This window comes from Cupressus sempervirens, chromosome 4, assembly GCF_028749045.1.
Source record: "Cupressus sempervirens isolate cs-2001-9-10 chromosome 4, ASM2874904v1, whole genome shotgun sequence".
NCBI lineage: Eukaryota > Viridiplantae > Streptophyta > Pinopsida > Cupressales > Cupressaceae > Cupressus > Cupressus sempervirens.
Window position 1 is genome coordinate 544,543,639 of NC_143121.1, and position 22,139 is coordinate 544,565,777.

The window sequence follows — 22,139 nt, forward strand, 5'->3', positions numbered from 1 at the left end:
TGTGAATGACATTTGATAAGAGCTTGGATGTGTGAATCACATATCTTTCTTGGCAATAGAGGACGTTGATCCTCTCTTGTAACATTCTAGATGTCATTCCCTTGGGGTTTGGCCTTTGGAATACATTGCTTTGTAGTTGATTTCATCATTTTGAGAATTAATATAATTTCAGCATCGGTTCAATCTTCAGTTAGCAAAAAAAATCTATTTCGGCAGTTGGTTCAGTTTTTGGGCATTCCAGGGTGCCCATTACAATTTACGTGAGGAAGAGAATTAGTGGAAGGCACCAACGGAGATACCAAAAAGAGAATATATTACTAATGAAAAAGAAGCCGATATGCAGTATGCAAGAAGGGTCAACATAAGTATAGTGCATTGAATACATTGAATGTGGATTTTACAAGTATGCAAGAAGGGTCAACATAAGTATAGTGCATTGAATACATTGAATGTGGATTTTACAAATTAAACTATCTTTAAAATATCATTAAAATATTGCATGTCCCTCCAACGGACCCATTAAGAGGTATCGTGCTCAAACTGCCACGGTGGCACATTTAGGACAAATATATTAGTACATCTTGCAATCCCATGTCATACCAACGGACATACCAACAAAGTATTTGGTTGATGTTAATTTGGAAGAGGCATATTGGCTTATCTTATAGAAGGAAAAACATTAGAAATAACATTTAAAAACTCCAAATGCATGAGAGGTACAAGATATATTTTATGCCACATAAACATTATGGACTAATATGGGCAAAGTTTAGAACAAAAGTATATTAAGGATTATAAAGAAGGGAAAATAAATTCTAAAGCCACCTATCATACAAACCCGAAATTATAGGGGACAAGTTACTAATAGGTAAGTTATATTAAAAGTAACATTTTTTATTAATTATGAAAGCTATTCTTTTAGCTAATAAGGTTTATCATATAGTTTTTCATTTACAATATTGATTAGGGTGTATCTATATGGAAATTGTACAAGATGTGTAAGTTTTGACAGTATTAATATTGGAAACATTATTCAAAGAATAATTAGATATTATAAACAATTAATTAATATGTTAGAAGATATTCATATGAGAAATACAATAGTTGACAAATGATTTTATTTATAGAAATAAAATGAACATATTTGTAATAATCCTTATATGAGGAATAATGGGAATTAGATAATATTGCGTTAACCTACAGGGGTTAGCGTCATAAAGATTAATTAGACTCGAAGCATGGGGGTATGCGAGATGTTAAGATCTCCATCTAACCACCATGGTCAGTAATCAATCGATAATCTTCATGTGTCAGAGTATCCTAATGATGTCAACATATGCATATGTGATTGGCCTTGGATAGAGGATGTCCCGTCCAAGAAGATGTTGCAAGATTCAAGAAGAGTTGGCAGATTAACGGATTTCCGGATGATTGATTGATTAACAGAGGAACAAATGTGTTCCTTATAAAAACAAAACTAGAGACAGGATAGGAAACATTCCTATCTAGACTAAAAGACAGACTACAGACAAGTAGTTGACTATTATAGAATCCCTTAATGGTCAACGTATGGATGTCGGAACATTTTGTGATACCTGAGACCCTCCCTGGATCTACAGAATGCTGAAACCAAGAAGCTTTGCCAGAAGAGTGCTATGACTCAAAATAAGTTGCAATTACAAAACTTCGTTTTTGTGGAAAAAACGGTAAAACACAGAATCTCACGCAACCTTGCGTATTACAAACAACTTGAAATGATTTTTGAGGAGAAAATCAACAAACCCATAAAAAACAGAAACAGATTCAGAAGGCAAAAAATGTAGCTTCGCCTTGATCGGGAAGCTCGACAATTTGTGTTGTTGGCTGGGAAGCATTTTGCCTTGCTTGGGCAGCCAAACGTTTCCGGCACTCGAATTTCATACGGCCGAACTTGTGACAGTAATTACACTGTACATTTTGCTTCAGGATGAGCAGAAGGTTGACGCTGGGAAGGCTGAGAAGACTGATGGTTGCCAATGTTCTGTTGAAAGGATTTTGCAGCAAATCCCTGCTCTGAGGAGGCTGTAGAAGCACTGCTGCCAATTTGTTGTTTCCAACGATCTTGCTGTAGAAGTTTGGTGCATAATTCTGGAAACTTCAGATCAACATTAGTTGACGTAATATTGAGTGTTTCTATGAAGTGGTCATAGGATGCTGGTAGACTTTTTAGAGTGATGACTACCATATCCTCTTCCTCCATTTTTTGACCAATAGCTTCGAGCTGATCGCAGATGTCCTTAATCTTTGTCAAATGCTCTTGTAAGGACATACGTTCATCCATCATAATGGAGAACAACTAATTCTTTACAAAGAATGCCCAACTTTTGTCAGATGTTTCATGCAGCTCCTGCAGATATTTCCAGATTTCTGCAGCTGACTTGCCGGAAGGAATTTGCAGTAGCTAATCATCGATAATAGAGAGCTTAAGAAGCATAATAGCCTCTCGATTGCGATCATTAAACTTGTCCTGTTCTGCTTGGTTGGAGATCGGACGAGTCTTTGTGCCCAGAACAAGCTCATCCAAACGACGATATTCGAAGATTGTCAACATGCACTGCTTCCAGTGATTATAATTGTGGCCATTGAATCGTAGACTGCCCTCCAACATCAGATTAGTCAAAGATGCCATTTGCACGAAGTTCGAGGTAATGCTGAGGCTGACCCAAAAAAAAAAAGACAAGTGCCTAGAAGAGTAGACAGAAAACCCAGAAGGAATCTGCAGTCGCAATGTAAATCCGCCGGCTCGAAAATTGAGGCACGAAAAACGAGGTACCCAAAAAATTCTGATGAAGACCCAAATGAGGTCTCGAAAAATCGACCAATACTCTTCAAACAAAAAAAATTTGCGACCCCAAAAATTAGGGTTTCAAAAAAAAAGCCCTGGCTGAAAAAAGCTTGAAAAAACTTCAGATTTATTGATAAAAATGGCGGATTTTTTTCTAGGGAGAGCGCAAACGATGAAGAATGCAAACAAAACGAACTAATCCTTGACCCTACAATCCTGATTTTGCTGTTAAATGAGCTTGAAAATATATGGACACTAGTTGCTTCAAACGCGTGTGATTTGGATGCAATTTGCAGAAAAAATTGCAAGCTTTCCCAAGGATACAAGCACAGATTTAGTAGACCAAGAGGCTACAAGCAGAGACGACTATTGTGGTGTGCAGAACTCAAAAAAAAACCCTAGCTATTGCGGACACGACTTACTGACCAAACAAAAACTCCAGGCCGCAAACAAAATAATATCAGACGTGATTTGCTAAGCATGATTTTACCGGTCGTGAGCAGATAAAAACGGCTTTCGTTTTGCATGGACACGATTTTCAAATTCATAAACCCTAGCTGAAACTTAGATTGGCACAAATAAATTTCTCAAAAAAGTAGAAATCTTGGACAGGCTATAGAGAAATCCCTAGAGATAATTTCAAAAAATTCCTTATCATGGCTCTGATACCATGTTACAAGATTCAAGAAGAGTTGGCAGATTAACGGATTTCCGGATGATTGATTGATTAACAGAGGAACAAATGTGTTCCTTATAAAGAATTAAAAGGACATTGTTTCTAAAAGAAACAACGTAGACTGAAGACGGAATTAGAAACAAAACTAGAGATAGGATGGGAAACATTCCTATCTGGACTGAAGACAAAAGAGACAGGATAGGAAACATTCCTATCTAGACTGAAAGATGGACTACAAACAAGTAGTTGACTATTATAGAAACTATAAGATATTATCTTAATAGAAGAATCTTAAGTGGTATACTCCCAAGAAGACGGTGAGGTAGCTATGAGCTAGGAAGCCCGATCTGGATACGTCCTTAAGATGCGGGTTAAATTAGAGGGTAGAATAATATAATTAGTTTTGTTATTGTTGTGATTCTAACCATTATTTTGCAGGTATTACTTGTTCCAAACTAACCCGAATAGTGGGGCCATTACATGCTAAGAGAATCCTCTCATTTTTACACTAACTGATATCTATTGTCACACAAGTCTCATCATGGGTGGATTCTTCTTCATACTATTTGAAAATCTCTTCTCCACTCAAATCTGAAACAAGATTATGTTTTCGTCTCACTTCAGTATATTTTTCCTCGTCTTCATCATCTTCTTCAAATATCTGAAATAGAAGCTTCAAATCAGGGTCATTTGGTGAAATTCCCAATTCAAATAATTTTTTTAGAAATTCCATATATGGAGGCATGAAGTTTGATGGTATCTCATGATAAATGCTTGTCATCCTGATAAACAAATGTGTTGCAAATTCACCTGCATATCTTTCTAGATTGAAAAATACATCTAGTAGAGACATGCTAGGATCTTCATGCTGCAGCTTTGGTCTTCATACCATTCATAACACATGTTATCTTCCTCGCTTGCATCATGAAATTCATATAGGAACCATTGTTCAAATTCTTTCCAAGATGAGATACTTTGTGCAGGTAGTGATTCATAAGCTTGCCTCTCATTGTCTTTTAATGTCTTGACAAATAACTTCATCACCTGATCTTCTGCCCAAATCTCATAATCTTCTACAAGTGTATAAAACGCATCCGAATGTTGAAGTGTTGATTCATCCCATTCTCCATGGAACTTTGGTACAAGTTGTGAAAGCTTTGCGAACAACTTGTTAGGTTTACAATCAAATCTTCTAAGATCCAACGGTCTAATGCCATTGGAAATATAAGGTTTTCTTTGAAATGATTGATACATTTGCAATAAAACTATCTATCGTTTCCTTCTAAGTCTTCTCCCTCAATAAAGTTACCAACTGAAATCTTATTGAATAGAGTGGCCACCTCTTTCGAGGAATAAATTGATTTGCTGATCTTCTGAGTTCTTGCTTCCAGCAGACTACGCTTCCCAACAAATTGATACAATTGTTTTTTTATTCTGATCTGTGAAATCTGAAATTCTGGGTAACTTCACAACATATATTGTGAGCAACTCCCCCCAATAGAATCGCCAATTTGTTGGTTTCAAAAACCACAAATTGGAAATCCAAGAACTTTGCCAATTCTCCAATAGGATTACTCAATCAGTTTTGGCCAACGAACAGGATTAACCTCATCATTTAATTCCCTTGCATTTTAGGCTTCGCTAAACCTTGGCAGGTAAACCTTCCTCAAACCCTTATGACCTGGTCCAAAGTTTTTCTATAGCGAATTTAAATCTTGTGAATTCCTAGGTTGGCAAAAATCTTTAAACTTAATCAAAATAAAATTATATGAATACTTTGATATGATTGAATTTTTATATGATAACTAAGTTGATGCTTGTAAGAGGGAAATATAGAAAACAATCACAAACTTTGACTATGAACCTTATGATTACTTTTCAAAGATTCTAAAAGACCAGTGCCTTGTTTACTTGGGCAATAGAGTCTAACACAATGGAGATTATTATGTACAATTTTATGAGACAATATTTAAAATATCATCAATTACTACTATGCTCTGCAAAAGATAAAACTTATATGCAATTCAATGTTAGTCCAAAAGGAATCTAACTTCTTTGGTGGGAAGTCCAATCAGTCACGAATGAGGAAACAAATATTTCACGCTATCCTTAATTATCAAACAAAGAATGCGATGAAAAATCTAATACACAAGCTTTGTTAGGAAAATCCAATAACCACTTTATTAATCACAAAGGACAAATCCAAATTGTATTTATTCTCATTGTTTTAAATATATAAACAAGAACTGAGAATTTTATTTGATCATGAAATAATAATATATTATTTCATATCATAAACCATGCTTTATAATTCATATTTCCCCTTACAAAAATCGGAATATTTTATAATGCTCTCTCCAAAATATGTCTTGTTGCTTCTTCTTTTTTATATCATCTATATTTATATTGATATTGAAATAAATATTATGTCAAAATATATTCAACTCTATATGCATTTTCTGGTTATATCTTTGAATTTGACATCTGTAATAATATATCCATCATGAATCTCCAACATTGTTTCAAAAATGGAGACCCTAAGTTTTTGCAAAATCTGGGGCTACATCAAGTGGGGCATCGGAAAATGAAGTGGGTCTCCATCTCTGCCTCCACCAAGGAACATAGTCAACGAATCCGGTCCTCCCTATCAATGTGATGATTGGTTTGGATCCAAAGTCTGTAAGAACCCACCCAAAAGGAAACTAGGGAGATACGTAGAGCAGGGCACTAGCGTCGCGACAAATAATTGGGGCATGTAATAATCAAATCCTAAATATCCAAAAACTGCTCAATGTAGAAGGCCATCTGCGGTTGTAACCCCCGAGGGATCACTCCAAGTCGTGGCAATGTACCATCTATAGATGTCCAATCTAGCACGCCCGTCTAGCTCCTGTTGTGAAGGAAGGAGGTAAGCAAGAGCATTCAACAAGAAATGGAAGGGAGGTGGCAAAGTCGATGTTGGCTATGGCAACTAAAGAGCAATAGGCCAAATAAGAGTAGCAGTGTCGACCCACCATGGAGTCCGCAAAGCCACGAAGTCAATGAAGAAACCAACCCAAATCTAAGATAGCCCCCAACCTAAAGGGTTGGGCCCCAAACTCAACAAGAATAATGTTGTGCGGAGTGGACCAATGGTATTTGATAATCCACCATAGGAGAAGCCTTTGAACCCACTTGATCGAGGCCCAATCTGAATCGAGGAGGGAGGGGCCCCATGCCACAAAACCATAGAGAACAGTCAACCTAACTAAGGAATCTAGGACAGCTTTGACCTAGTATCCTGAAAAATGATGTCAAAAGCACTGTCTCAGCATAGCAAGGGAACCCATCCCTTTGTCAATCTTGGGCTGAATGGTTGGTCTCAAGTTGAAGCGAGGCCCAGAGAACTTAACCCCCAGGTAAGTATAAGAGGAAGCAGTCTCAACCTCTTGATCCTGAAAGTAAAAATGCAAATGCAAAGTCTTCAAGCAGTCAAAGATCATGACCCGAGTCTTGCTCAGGTTCACAACAACTTAAGTCACAAAAGGATGCAAGTTCATCAAGAAGCCTCTAAAGACCCTCCGGAGAGAAGACCATAAGAATCACATCGTCAGCAAAGAGAAGGATGGAGATCATTTTCTAGGGATAAAATAAAATCGGCTGGCTCTAAGATTTAGGATTAATTGCGTATAATCAGGATTTGTAGCAGATTACTGCTTCTATGCTCATTTCCTATAATGAATTGCTGCTCATATTAGGAATGATCTTTAACCATATTGTATTCCTAAACAAATCACACCTTCATAAATAGTACATTTGAGAATAATATTGTACCCTTTCAGAAATATAACTTAATCGCACCAAACTTGTTTATTATTATTTTTCACGACGAACCAGTGCTTATTCAATCTTTGTTTGCTGACCTGTCATAGTTTGCTAACTTATCATTTTGCAAAACGCTCTCTTAAACGTGGCACTGTTTATCCACATTAGTCTTTTCATTTTGTGGCTTTGCTTGACATATCATATTATCACCTGGAGTTATTGTCATACATTTGACTATAAAATAGAATTGCACATTGGTTGCCTTCATCTTTAATGCATTTCTAATTATGAAACCGCTGTCATATGTATTTGTTCTAGTGCTGTCTATGTTTTAACTGTGTTGTACCTTTTGCAAACTAGTGCTCTATAGTCGATTCTTCTTTAATAACAGCATATGAGTTGTCTCTTTCCAACATGCATAATATGTGATGAAGCCGCCATTCTTTGCAAAAGAAATTCACCCAGACCTTGCAAAGACTAATCGCTGATTGCATATATTCTTTAATTGTATGTTGCATGACTCACACCTTCATATGAATTTCCGCCTTAATTATTTCTGCTGGAATATCATGATTGCAGTCTTTATTTATTCAGGCTGTTTTCTTGACATATCATTTGATCGTGATAAAATCACATCATTTTTTAAACTTATTTTACAGCACATCATATATTATTTTCTTCAGAAAACCTTTGTATAATTTCTTTTGATAAACTCAATACTGTCTTCTTCATGGCAATCATTTTCAACTACCTCATCAATGTCTGATTGCTGTATAGTATTATCTTGTTCGCTAATTACATTTGAATGCACGTTTGAACGGTCCTCCAAATACGACTGTTGTCTCTCAAGCAAGTCAGGTCGCTAATTATGCTAACTATGCTATTAGTAATGGTTCATTGTGCAACAGTCAATCAAAGTTTTGTTTAGAAATTACTAATAATAATTGCTATCTCTGAATCATAACAATATTATTCGTTGTTCTTTTATTATCTTCATGCTTGGTCACTGTTTGTCTTCTTTTGTGCCTTTATCAAACTGTAACTTTAATTTCTCAACTCATCAAAAGACTCTCTCATCAAACTTAATCAGGTTGGTAAAGAGAGGACGATCCAATATTTCCACTCTAATAACATCTAACTACTCAACGAGGTAGCATAGCATTACTTAATTTCTCTCATATAAAAACAATAATGCCACTTGAAATATTAGTGCTGCAATAATTGAAGTCACGGATTCTTTAATAATCAATTAATGGCAATGACATTATCAACCAACCAATCTCCATAGAGTGCTCTTGATATCAATGACAATATTTCCAACATAAAGGCCAAGTTATAACAGAATGCCTGAGTGTTGTGGCAAAAAGAATTTATATATTTCTAAAATTATGGATGACAAGCAGTAAATGCCAGATACAATGCAAGTATAGAAAATATACCACTTCCTTCTTCACAGACATTTGTTAAAATATTCTGGTCAGGTAGTCTGCATATATAGAACATTATTGGATTCAAAGTACTTACAGTATATAACTATGCCAATGTCTTTTTGTTATGATTGCATCAATAAATCTCTCCAAAGGGAAGGGTGTTTACCATTTATATCAGGGTTCATCTTCAGAATGTATTTGTAACCTACGTGCTTTATAAAATGACCTTTAAAGTAACCCTGGTCTAATTAGAGTCATCAAGTTTGCTTGGACGTAGGATGGAACAATAACTATTACCATTTCAACATTTCGAAACAACAAATGAAATGATAAGTAATGGATCTTACATGTCCTTCATTTAATCGACCTGAGTCCCTTCAAAACTTTCAAGAATTGCTAGTACTATTTACAATTCAAATAATAATACGGCCTTATCTCTGCTAGAAAAATTGATGTTAATCACAATGAATTAAAAAGGCATCGTTTTAAAATGGCCATTTTACCTCTGTAAGATATTGCATATAACTATCCTCCAAAGGGTATTTTTCACTTGCATAAAACAGCATGTGCTCTGGAAACCAAAAACAAATTGATTCATTAGTTTAATATAAACTTATATTATCTGAACAAAACAATATCACTGCATTCGCAAGTTCCAAGGAAGTGAAATTTCTTGATAAGAAAACTATGTCAGTTAAAACATTAATGCCATTTAGAAAATATGACTCACTCTGATATGGAGATTAGAAGTTTATTCCTTTGAATACATTTTAAGTACAGAATAGTAATAACTTAAAAACTCAGCCACGTAAACCATATAGGTACAAATTACCATCTTAAATTGAGAGTGAAGTTCTTTTAAACTGAAGAGCATAATTTTAAGAACGTACAGCAAAGTCGCTACTAGAACAATATTTCAAACTCTAAACCTATCTTAAATTATGTAGTATAATTGCAATTATTACTATAGTGCACTAATTCTCTCAGCAAAAGAAGATATTTGTCTATGCTTGACGGAGTTTCAGGGACGGGGACAGCAGGAGACAGCGAGATGTCTCTACTACGAGGGTTCCTTAGGGATAATTTTTAGGCCATGGTAGAGGGCAGCTATTAAAACAATAAGAGAAATTTTATCTACATGCAGAAATTTCAAATATGCATATAACATTGATAAAACATTCATCATAGACATTTTATAAGGTTAATACATAGCATTTCTTAAATTGAGATTTCACAAGAGAATTGATAAGTAAATTAACAAAATTCAAATGCTTTCACTATCAATATATAACATACATATAGAAAAAGGTCCAAAGGTTCCATGTTTCAACCAAGAAATGACATAAAATGTAGATACTAAATTACCAAACAGTAAACATAAAAGACCATAATAAGCTGTTAAAGATCTCACTGTATGCAGTTGTAACTTGTAATAGCACTTATTTTATTTGTGTGTTTCAAGTTACCTTCTCAATGAATATGTATGTGATATAAAGAGACATGTCTCCCATACAGACATGTCTCCCATACAGACAGGTCTCTTTAATATTTTAACTCACATTAGTTATTACAAATAATATTTGCTCAAGGTATTATCCTGATTATAATATAATATTTGCTCAAGGTATTATCCTGATTATAATATTTAATAATAATTTATACATATATAATAATAATATATATGTATATATCTCATACACATACACACACACACACTTTATTATCGATAATTCTACTGCTCCATGATAATAATGGTGTAGGATAGGTATCAAATGTTTAAGGCTGATAGGTCATTCAAACATTTGATTTCATCGATTGAAATCATCCAGTCGAAGCTACAATCATTAGCACTCCCTCTTAGCTAGGGAGGATGATTTCAATCCAAATAAATAGCACAGTGTACAATTGTTACCTCACGGTAACATCAAGAGTATGGTATGCCCAAGAATATCAATCATATGATATTCACGATACTTTTCTTAGTATGTCCACTGATATCATGTCTCATGATGTCTACCAAAGAAGATATTCGCTCATGGTTAACTAGTAATCATAATAGTTTATCTCTTGTTCAAATCAATCCGACTAAAACTACAACATAAACACTCCCTATTAGCTAGGGAGGATTGTCTATTAGATCAACACATGGTACACTTGAGTAATGAGACAGAAATATCATCTCAATATGATATTCTAGAAGATGATGTGATGAAGAATACTAACATAGATCCATTATTTAGATGTTACCTTACGGTATCATCAAAGTATGGTATATACAAGAATATCATCCATAAGATATTCACCATACTTACATTTTCTTTGGTATGTGCACTAGCATCAAGTCTCATGATGCCTACCAAGGAAAATATCTACACAGTGTCTCGAGTACTACATCTCATAATATACACCATGCCATATCTCAGTAATGTAACTTCAAAGGTTACATAAGAGACATGTACTACTATGATCTCTACGGACATCAACCAGATGATATCCATCATAATAGCAGGTTAAACTATCGTTAAGATCGTCACCTCTCAAGAAGTTTTCACAAGATCCTGTATAACTCACATAACATCCACCATGAACCATATCAAAGGCTAGGTTCACCATGAATATTCCCAAAGGCTGGAACAAGGGTTTTCACCTCAAACTTTTATCCCACAGAGAAGAATGCATTAAGATACATCTCAAGAAATCATTGATGTTGAGTTTCCCTCTTAGTAAGTACTTTGATCCATAACTCTAACTCATCTTCAACAATGTGCAAACTTCACTTTGGTTGAAGGATTTGGAGAAAATATCAATTGTCAGATCTTCACTGATAATGTACTCTTAGTGAAAAGCATTCGAGATATTCATCTACAGTTTAGGCATTCACATAAAGGTCTTTCAGTTTACACATATGGAACTTCATCTCATTAATCACAGTCCTTTGACTGCTACAGTTTCTTGATCAATAGTGAATCCATATTGAGATGGTCTACTCTCTCTAAATCATAAAATCAAGTCCTAGAGCAAATAGTTATATGACCATCTTGATATTTGAACAAAATCCTATCACAGTCTGCTCCCTCTCATTGGAAGAGCCCCTTGTCTTGACTTAATTTCATAATCCCAAATGTTATCACCTACAAAAATGCCTCAACAACATTCCTAATGCACTATTCTTTTGTTCCTCGAAGAACATCCCTAGAGACAAAGGAAAGGACAACAATATATCAAGACAAATGGCTCTTATTGTTCATGCATATAAGCGAGGGACTATAATAAGCAAATAAATGTAATACTCAAACTTATCTGCACATCCTTGATACAAGTTGCTCCAATGAAGGTCTATATGCGTCGAATCAGAAAACGCCTTCATATAAGCATTTGTTAAACAATTTGAGTACATTGGCTATGCTACCATCCATCATTATGAAGGTTTCTAAAAATAAAATAAAATTGTGAACACACGCTCTGATTTTTTGAGAAACATCTCCCCTCTAAGGATGGTTCAAATTGGAACTCTGATAGTGTCTCTTCTCTGAAATCTCCCCTCTAAGGATGGTTCAAATGGGAATGGAACATTGGTTATTATTCCCCCCCTCCCCCCCAACAATGTAAATTCCTATTCTTATATCTTCGAAAAATTATACATCACATCAAATATGGGAAACTTCTTTTTGTTCTTTTTCTTACTCTTACCAAATATTTAACGGATTTTCCAAATTAATGAACCTCTAAATCTCCAAATTGATAAATCAATTTTAAAGCTTCTTCTACAAAAATGATAAAGCTCCAAATATATGTGGAGGATTAACCAAAGATGAACAAAAAGGATATAATGTATCCAAATGGAATATATAATGCTCTAACCTCTAGAGTATCAAATGAATATTCAAACTCCCTACTTAAACCCAAACTTTTTGTGATGTTGAGAAATCGATCCCCAAATGAATTCGTGTAGAAATACAACTGCAATACACTATGTCCAAGCCCAAACATAGTAGGAAAGAACATTTCTATGCCTCAAGAATGACCACCGCAAACAGGAATTGTGTTGGAAATGAGATTTTCCTATCAAACTAGTTGAGCGCGACAAGCCAACATTCGAATGACAGTCTTCGCCAAGCGCTTGCTGCACTCAAACACCACACCAAACTTTGCCAAATTGGTAGTTGTTACATTAACATTGCATTGTCTTAGCATCAAAATTGGAATCAGTGTAAAGACATTGTTTAGCAGTTCCCTTGTGCATTCAAACCACCCATGATTTGAGCTCGACATACCTCATCTAACACTACAGTGCACAGATTGCATAGAGAGACAATTTGACATTGCATGGGTAGCAAGAATTTGAAATCCCCCACATCAAATATCGCAAATATTCCAATCTGCACAGAGCCACCAAGCTTCAACAAATAGTGTGTATCAAGAAATGTTGATTTTGACACCCAATCCAATATCAACAGTGAGCACTAGCATTCTCTAATTTATTGTTGAGCATATTCAAAAGGTCGAGTTGCTTCACACTAATCCTAGATACTGCATGCCGTAGCACCAAAAGTGTCCCTACTACATAGTTTGGTTTCGTGCACAAGCATTAGACTGAGCTCTCCAAACATCCACTAGACAAAAAACATAAGACATTGAGTAAGCCCTTCCTTCTCTCAATTAAACATTTTCATTTGTAGGAGACACATGCATCCTAGGCAAGCGTATAAGCATTGGAAGTCTACAAAGACTGTTGAGCACAACATACAAATATTTGAAACGAGCATTGACGTTATCCTCCTTTACATAGACATTAAGTTTTATTGAGCCTCCACTACAAGTAATCAACCTTAATAATACTTTTGATTTTTGTTTGTTCAAACCCAACTACTAAATTCCTCACATTTCAAACTCAACTATATTTTAAAAATAATTCCTCGCATTTCAATCCAAAAAGGCTAACATGAAACCACCAAAAGTTCTCCATTGAGAATCTCTAATGATTTGTTAGCCAAAAATTTCAAGGTAACAATTCTTGTATGACAATATTGTTATGGTAAATCGATGTTGTATTAAACAAAGCAGATGAAAGCATAAATTTACAAAGAAGATGTTTCTAAAAGAAACAATTGTGAACTAACGAAAAAAGAAACTACCTAATAAACTAAAGACTAACTAAGTTGATCACTAAAAAAACATTACAATATTCTAATACCCTCCCTAAATGGTCATCATCTAACTACCCTGCAAAAGATTACATGTCTTGTGGTCATAAGTTCTTCACAACACTTTGTTGCTACTGAGACCCTCCTTGGATCTGCAAAATGTTAATGAACAAGAAGCCATCCAATCTGATGTTGGGTAACAAAGGTAATACTCCCTGTAGCTCGAGACATCAAGATGAAACTAAAACTACGATTTTGAGGAAGATCAACATACCCTTTTGTAAATGAGCACTACCACCCAAAACAGAGTACAAGATTATCCACCAAAAACCTTTGCAAATGAGCACTACAACTCGAAACATACTACAAAAAGCCACAATATTTTAGGAGAAAAATCGAAAAAACCAGACATGATCTTTTAGGTGAAAAATCAATCAAAACTAGACAACAGAATCCGACACCCAAAACAAAGAATTCAAAGCTTCATTTTTTTTTTTAAAAACAGCAAAACTCAACATAATTTTTGAGGAATAAATTATTAAAACCCAACAGGTAATTTTGACGAAAAATTTATCAATACCCAACAGAAATTTTTTAAGGTAAATATCTAAGTTACCAATGCTGGTTCTGATGCTGATGCGAATGTGGGGTGCAAATGCGTAGATGCGCAGATTTTTTTTGGGGGGGATTTTGGATGTGTTTGAGTGCGTCCATACATAATATAGAATTTTTTAAATATATGTATGTATATGTATGTATATATGTATGTATCTATATATGTATATACTATTATTAATGTATGCAAAGAAATGTAAGAAATATGCAAAAATAAACCATTCCATAGCATGATACTTCACCATTGATAGTTCAAATTGAAATAACAGTAATATCTAAATAGTAAATTACTCAAGTTCAAAATTCCAATGCAATTCGAATTACAAAATCAAAACATAGTTCATGGTTCAAAGTTGATCAATCTAGAATCAAGGTTCAAGATTCGTAAATGAAATTCAATCAAATAGAAGAAAAAATATAATTTAAAAAAATCAATTAAACACATGTTTTATTAAGTCAATTAAGTGACTACGAGCTCAAAATTGTTGGGTGCTCTCCAGATGCGCCCAAATGCTCTCTGAATTCTCTTTGGATGCTCTCCCAAGCATCCTGTGTGTATCTGCAGGAATGAATTAAGCTTCCTACCAGCACCCGTGCAGCTTCCTAAGGCATCCGCACCCTCATCTGGCCTTTTTCCAGGCGCATCGGTATCTTAGGGAAATATTATAAAACTCATCAGGGTAACCTTCATGTGGCAAACACAAGACTTTGCATGGTAAAATAATACATGTGAATCACATGCAAGTACATGGAACCTTCGATAATTAATCAGAGACTTTCGCCCAAACCAAGAAATCGCACAATCAAAATCCTTGACCAAGCTCACGATTTTCAGCAAAAATCTTTGAAAGACAACACAAAATTTTCATATCTCCAACAATTTTTATTTTAAAAAAACAAAAAACAAATTTCTAGAAAAAAATCAGATCAAAAGAGACTCATAATTTTCTTAAAAATTTGCCAAATTTTATAAAATCTCATCAATCGGCTCTAATACCATGTTATGGTCAATCAATGTTGTATTAAACAAAGGAGATGAAAGCTCCTTATATAGATTTCCAAAGGCACAATCATGAACTAAAGACGAAAATAGAAACTACTTAATAAACTAAAGACTAAATAAGATGACCATTAAAGAAACATGACATTATTGTAATTCATATTACCAATGTTTTGGACAAAAGATACCATGACAAACAGTTTCCTTTCTTACACGTATTTCTTTTAAAGAAAAACATAAAATGACATGTAGCTTTCTAAGATTTGTTTACTACTCACCAAGAAAATGTGCCAAACCCTCAAGACCCCCAGGATCGCTAAATGATCCAATAGAGACATTCATCGCAGCAGCAGCCTAAAATGTAAAGCACAAGATAAATGACTAGAAAAAACATAAAACTTGCATAAAAAGAGTAAAATGTTTATCATTCATATACCGTATGTTCAAATCAACTTCCAAAACATTTTGATTTACATCTTCTTTCTAAATAGTTCAATGGTAAATAAAAAACCATTTCAGAGATAAGTTTCAAATAGCAAATAATAGAAATCCATACACGTTTGAGTAAGCTCATTTCTGAACCAATTAAATATAACCTCATTTTTGTAATAATAGCCAAAAAAACATGTTTTTGTGATATAACATTATTTTCAAATGAAGTACTCAACATTAAGCCTTTCAATCAAATTCAAATTTAATTACGCATTTTTTTATAATCACAATTAAATCATTTTATGTTGGCAAAGTAATGGTAAATTTCTTCAAATAAAAAATTTGTGTGTTATAGATCTCAATAGTTTTTTTTCTTCGGTGGGCATGAACCTAAAATTTGCAGCTATAAAGCATTCTTCCTCCCTTTCAGTTCCTCCATGTTTTATTGTTTGAACATTTCAGTCTAAAATCAAGCAATAATAAACAAATGTCATTAACACATTCTACATTTGTTAATTGTGAAATGAAAATCTAGGAATGAAAATGGGATTTTCACTTTGGCTTAAGTAGAGGAACCATGTGATGCCCCTGCCTAAGTCATTACATTAACTTACTCCAATCAATAGAAAATGTAACCCATCTTATAGGATGTGCTTGAGGTGTAAACAAAGGGGGGTTGCCAAGGTGACATAAGTACGCCATCCTAGAATGGATCAGAGGCCCTTACATCAAAGAGGTGAGGAACCTACTTATGATTCTTTGCCCAACTCCATAGAACAACAATAGAGAATAGTTAGGTGTACTGTCTAAAACCAAACTTGCAAGGGGGAGGACTTGAAGTGTAAGCAAAGGAGGTTGCCAAGGCTATGTAAGTCAGGTAGTCCTATAATGGACTAAAGGGCCCTTATAGTCGAAGAGTTGAGAAACCCACTTACAACCTCTGCCTGTGGGTGTTAAAATGGGTCTCAATAACAATTCACCACACTTCAATAAGTCTTTGTTTGTCAGATTAATCACAAATGGATATAGGATAATCCATCATGAATAATCATAACAAAGACTTATTGAAGTGTGGTGAATTGTTATTGAGATCCATTTTAACATCAACATTTTTGGGGCGCCAGAAATGTGGGTGTTAAAATGGGTCTCAGTAATAATTCACCACACTATAATAAGTCTTTGTTCGTCAGATTAATCACAAATGGATATAGGATAATCCATCATGAATAATCGTGAGCAAGGCGACCTATTTCCTTCTATCTAATGGGAGTTTGAGTGCTCTCAAAACGAAGAACGTCCAATGACTTTAGATTCCATCATAACGAAAAATTTATGAGAATGCAACTAATCTATATTTTTGTATTTTCTCATGCAATAAAAATGAAGTTATTCTAATTGATATACAAAGTAAGTATTAATCTAGACAAGCATATAGAATTCTAATTTGACATGAATGCAATTAAAAGTTAGAATGAGATCAAAATAATTAACAATCTAAGAGATCTAATAACAATACTCAAGCAAGAATTCAGCAGAATCTCCTTACTCAAATTGCACATGTCAAATGAGAGGCAAGAAGCCTCCTTTTATAGAAATCCAGATAAATCAACGATCGAGATTGAGTTTGATGAAAGGTTGAGATCAATCTCAACTTGAGGTCAAAAGCAGGAAGTTTCTTCTAAATGATTGTTTTTGAGAGATTTAAGGAATTAACTGCTCAGATGAGATTGAGTCAACAGCTTTGTTTCCTTTTTTTAACTGATTATTTCCTTTTTCAAAACTCAACTTGATTTTCTCAATTTTTGGAGGATATTTGGAGATAATTGAATCTTTAATTAATTTTCTCAATTAATAAGTATTTAAATTCAATAATTAAAATGTTGAGGGAATAAATTCGATTAAATCAATGTAATTCCTTTTCATGTGTATTTGGCAAGTGGGATTAATTTAATTAAAGTGATAGGACACTTTATTAAATAAATAAATTTGAAACGGTTTAGATGCCAATTTATGTCGATATTTAGGAATTAAATTATGTTTGATGATTATTGCAAATTGAGGATTTTATGAAATTTGATAGTCAGATCAGATTAGAGAAATATGGGTAGATGTGCCTTTGGTTAGGCTTTTAGTGATTGTCGACCAATATTTAGAATTAGGGGAAATTGGTTTAGGAGACCAATTTTATGTGATTACACTGTGCAATTCCACAAGATTGTATGATTTTTATGGAAGATGAGGTAGGATGGGGAAAGCAAGTACAAACTGCCAAGTGGAAGGGTCATGATAGATGGTTCTCTTGGACTTGGTATAGAAATGGCTTCAGGCAGACCTGTTATGTCTCTTCTTCCAAACCCTAATATGTTTGTAGAGTATTATTGGTAATCTATGAATATAATGTGATGCCTAAACCTAATATTATGTGTGTGTGGATATTTGTATATCTTGTCTTTGATTTGGAATTCAAGCCTCAAGGTGCATTATTACAATGATATTAATTGGTAACCCTAACCCTAATTTGTTGCATTTATGATTTTAGGGAAAATTACGAATGGTACATTATGAGTTTGTACATGAAAGTTCACTTGTGACCACTTGGAAACTCAATATAACCTAGCAAAGATTTGTCCTGTCATATTGCAAGGTAATTTGTTGATTGGAACATACTCTCAAGATCATCTAAACCTTCTCATATCAGTTACATGCGGTAACTCATTTTTGGGACAAATTCTCTGCCTTAGGTAACAAATTTGTCAACGCTGAATTTTTTCAGCTCTTTCACGATCTCCATCGTGCTGACAAAATCAGGATCCCAGCCATTTTGGGTCGATAGGTTTTCCCATGTGCCTAGTTACTGGTTCAAAAAACGCTCTTCAAATTAAAGCACCAATGCAATTTAATTTTTTGATGCTATAATGCTGAGTCCTTTCAAATACGAGTTCCTAAAACGTTGTGGATTAAAAATGGACAATGGCAGCATGGAAGAAACCACATAAATCCTTATAATTGATAAAAAAATCTCATAAGATGGTCAAAAAGCTAGTCGAAAGGCTAAAAATCCATCCAGACTGATCTAAAAAGGGCTAGTTTGGAAAGCAAATTTCTACATACAACTTGGGTGACCTGTGCAGGCACCCCTCAAAAAGGCAATTTGGCTTTTCTGAAGGATATTTATCGTTTTGGCAAATGAAGGGAAATAAACTTTCCCCATGAAAATTCCTGACCAATAAAACGCAGCAAACTATTATCATGGCAAACAAATAAATATATAGTCCAAAAAGTGCAGGTTTTGATCTCTTTAGAGTTCAGACCCAAAGAGTTGGAGCTTTGACCAGCTTATTTGAGAAGGCTTAAGTGTCTTTTCTGTTTCCATCAAAAAGAATTTCCATCAGTATGTAGGTGGACACTGTTTATTTTAAGCAAGTTAGAAAGGCACAAAATTATACGGCTCCAATGATTTTTTTAAGTCAGTAAACCTGTTCACTACTGATAACTGGGAAACTGTGAACCGCTGATTACTCGATTGGTAATTTTCAGATTATTTGTTCAGTCTATTGAATACCTAGTAAAGCTTTAAAGTTTTGGCATGTGAAAAAGAAAAGTCTATACCTTATCAGTGTCGGGATCACTGATGAGGAGGACCTGCAGGGCATTGGGAAGGACCAAGCTCTTGTATTCCCTCTTGTCATTTCGGGGCTTCACAATTGTAACGGACGGATCGTGCGCCATGTTTCCTGATACCTCAAGCCTCCTCTCGCCCTAACAACACTCTCAAAGACGGTACTGTCGATCCCCCTGTCGCCACAAGTCAGCGGAAAAAGCCTTCGCGTATATGTGAAATTTGTTTCTAGCGGCGAGAAAAAGAAGCTAGGTGGCAAAGCTGCTTTTAATTTAGCATCTTAGTGTTACTTTTTCATATCAATTTAATAATGAGTTTTCTCATTCTCTAAATTACTAATGGTTCAGGATATTATAAAAAAATATGGTTAAATTATTTGTGTATTTAATCTGAAGTCTTATTGTAAGTTTTATTTATTTATTTATATTTTGAATTGACTTTTTTTAATGTTATTATGTTTGTGTCAAAACACTAAACTCCTTTCTCATAATTTTTAGGGACTTTCGTATCTATTTGTTCACATTTTATTTAGACTATAAAAATATTCATTTTTAAATTATTAGCTTGTTAAATGGATCTTTTGTTGATGGCCAAGATTGGAGTTAAATTCTTTAAGGTAATATTCCTTCTTTCTCATGTCTTCTTCTACATAGGCTTGTAAAACTTATTGTTAGAGTTTTACATGACTCTACAATATCCTCATGACCAAATGAAACATCAAGATAACTTTATAAGAGTGACAAGATGATTTCAACAAAATGTAAGAAGAATAATATTGCTTATAGATATTATCAACAAAATGTACATAATAACTTGTGTAATGACCCTTAATAAGGTCTTACTTGATTTGTACTAAAATATTTAATTTAGGTTTGAATATATTAAAGGGTACTCTATTTATTAACACAGAGACAAACAATATAATAGAGAAATAAATGCAAGTTGCAAGAATAGAAAGTTGGCTTCTTATTGCCGCCTAAAGTATGGAATTACAAGTTTCAAAAATAGAACATGCAAAGCCACATGGGCATTTTTCTTGTAATGTTCTGTAAGCTAGAGTCGCATTCCATAATTGTCCTAGACAACCCTATAGGCTTATTTTATATAGGCATTTTTCCATTGCCCAAGAGGTTTCTACAGATATTAACCTGGACCCTCAAGTTAACCAACCCTAATAAATTATTATTATTCATACTTTATTACGGAAGAAAATTTTTTTTTGCTCATTTCAAAGGGTCCAACTTTCGAATACCATAACTCATTACTAATAGCTTTGATTACCTATTATGACCCCATTTTGGAAATACTACAAACTACCTATTTCAAGTATCGTGACTTTTAAAGGCCATAACTCATCAACAGTTTATCTGATTGACTATTATGGCTCCATTTCATAAATGCCATGAATTATTCCATAATGCATTACTGTGCAAGTTACATGCAATTAAGGTTTGACCCCATTTTGGAGTCTCCTAAAGCCTTCAAAACCAAGTTCAAAGTTTCTATACCTGATCGCAATATTGAAAATTTTCAATAACTTCACAAATAGACTTGATATTGTAATAAAACTTTACTCGTAGACTAATATATCTAAAATGAAACTCCAAGAAATAAATTAGAACATTCTTAACTAAAATAACCAACTTATTAAAAATAGTAAGCCTCTAAAAATAATAACTTTGCACTGAGATAGCCCTTATTGAAAGAAAATTTAGAAATATTTTTGGGTGATGCAAGATTTCCCTTACACCCAAGATGTTTTTGCATAAGAATCATACTTAGGGATTGTTACGTTTCAAGCTAAGATAATATCAATTCTCAATAATTATCATAAGAAATAATAGTTAAGTTTTAATTCCATAATCCTCTCCTAATCACTAACCCTAACGTGGATGCCAAAACTATTGCTACTTGAATGCATAAACAATCTACTCGAGGTATTGGGACTCTTTTGCCCTAGTGTGACTGAATTGCTCCTTCCTCTATGCAATTTCCATATCCACTTGATTGTGTTAATGAGTGGTTAAAGAATTTAGTACACATAATTATATTTATATCACAAATATATGTTAATTGCAGTGCTTTTGATTAAGCATATGAGTTCATAATTAATTTAGCAATTAACATATTTAAGCGGCAATCCTCACTTCTCTCATAAAATCAATTGTAAAGAGAGTGTGTATTTACTTGTTATGGGGCACTTCACACTAGTACATTTGTTGGATTTCCTTTTATTTCCCTACACAATGTCATCTACCAACTCCTAGAATTATAGTAATATATGTATATACATATATATGTATGTATGTATGTATGTATATGTGTGTGTGTACATATATGTCTATACACATATGTATATAATGTCATCTATCAACTCTTGGGATTGTAATGATATAGATATAGATATAGATATAGATATATATACACACATAGACACACAGACACACATATATGTATGTATATACATACACACACACACACATGTGTGTGTGTGTGTGTGTGTGTGTGTGTGTGTGTGTGTGTATACACACACACACACACACACACACACACACATAAACACACATATATGTATTTATATACATACACACACAT

General features: G+C 34.1%; 1 protein-coding gene across 1 annotated transcript in view; it reads right to left on the reverse strand.

The window, feature by feature from the left end:
• Positions 1 to 19,730, reverse strand: part of LOC149562341 (Insulinase (Peptidase family M16) family protein) — a 333,865-nt gene extending 314,135 nt beyond the window's left edge. The window contains exons 1-3 of the mRNA XM_089825868.1: positions 19,535 to 19,730; positions 15,772 to 15,847; positions 9,238 to 9,305 (exon numbers count right to left, since the gene is read on the reverse strand). Coding sequence (XP_089681994.1) covers positions 9,238 to 9,305; positions 15,772 to 15,847; positions 19,535 to 19,654 — 264 coding nt within the window. The 5' untranslated portion in view covers positions 19,655 to 19,730. The remainder of the gene's footprint in view (positions 1 to 9,237; positions 9,306 to 15,771; positions 15,848 to 19,534) is intronic.
• Positions 19,731 to 22,139: the final 2,409 nt, after the last annotated feature.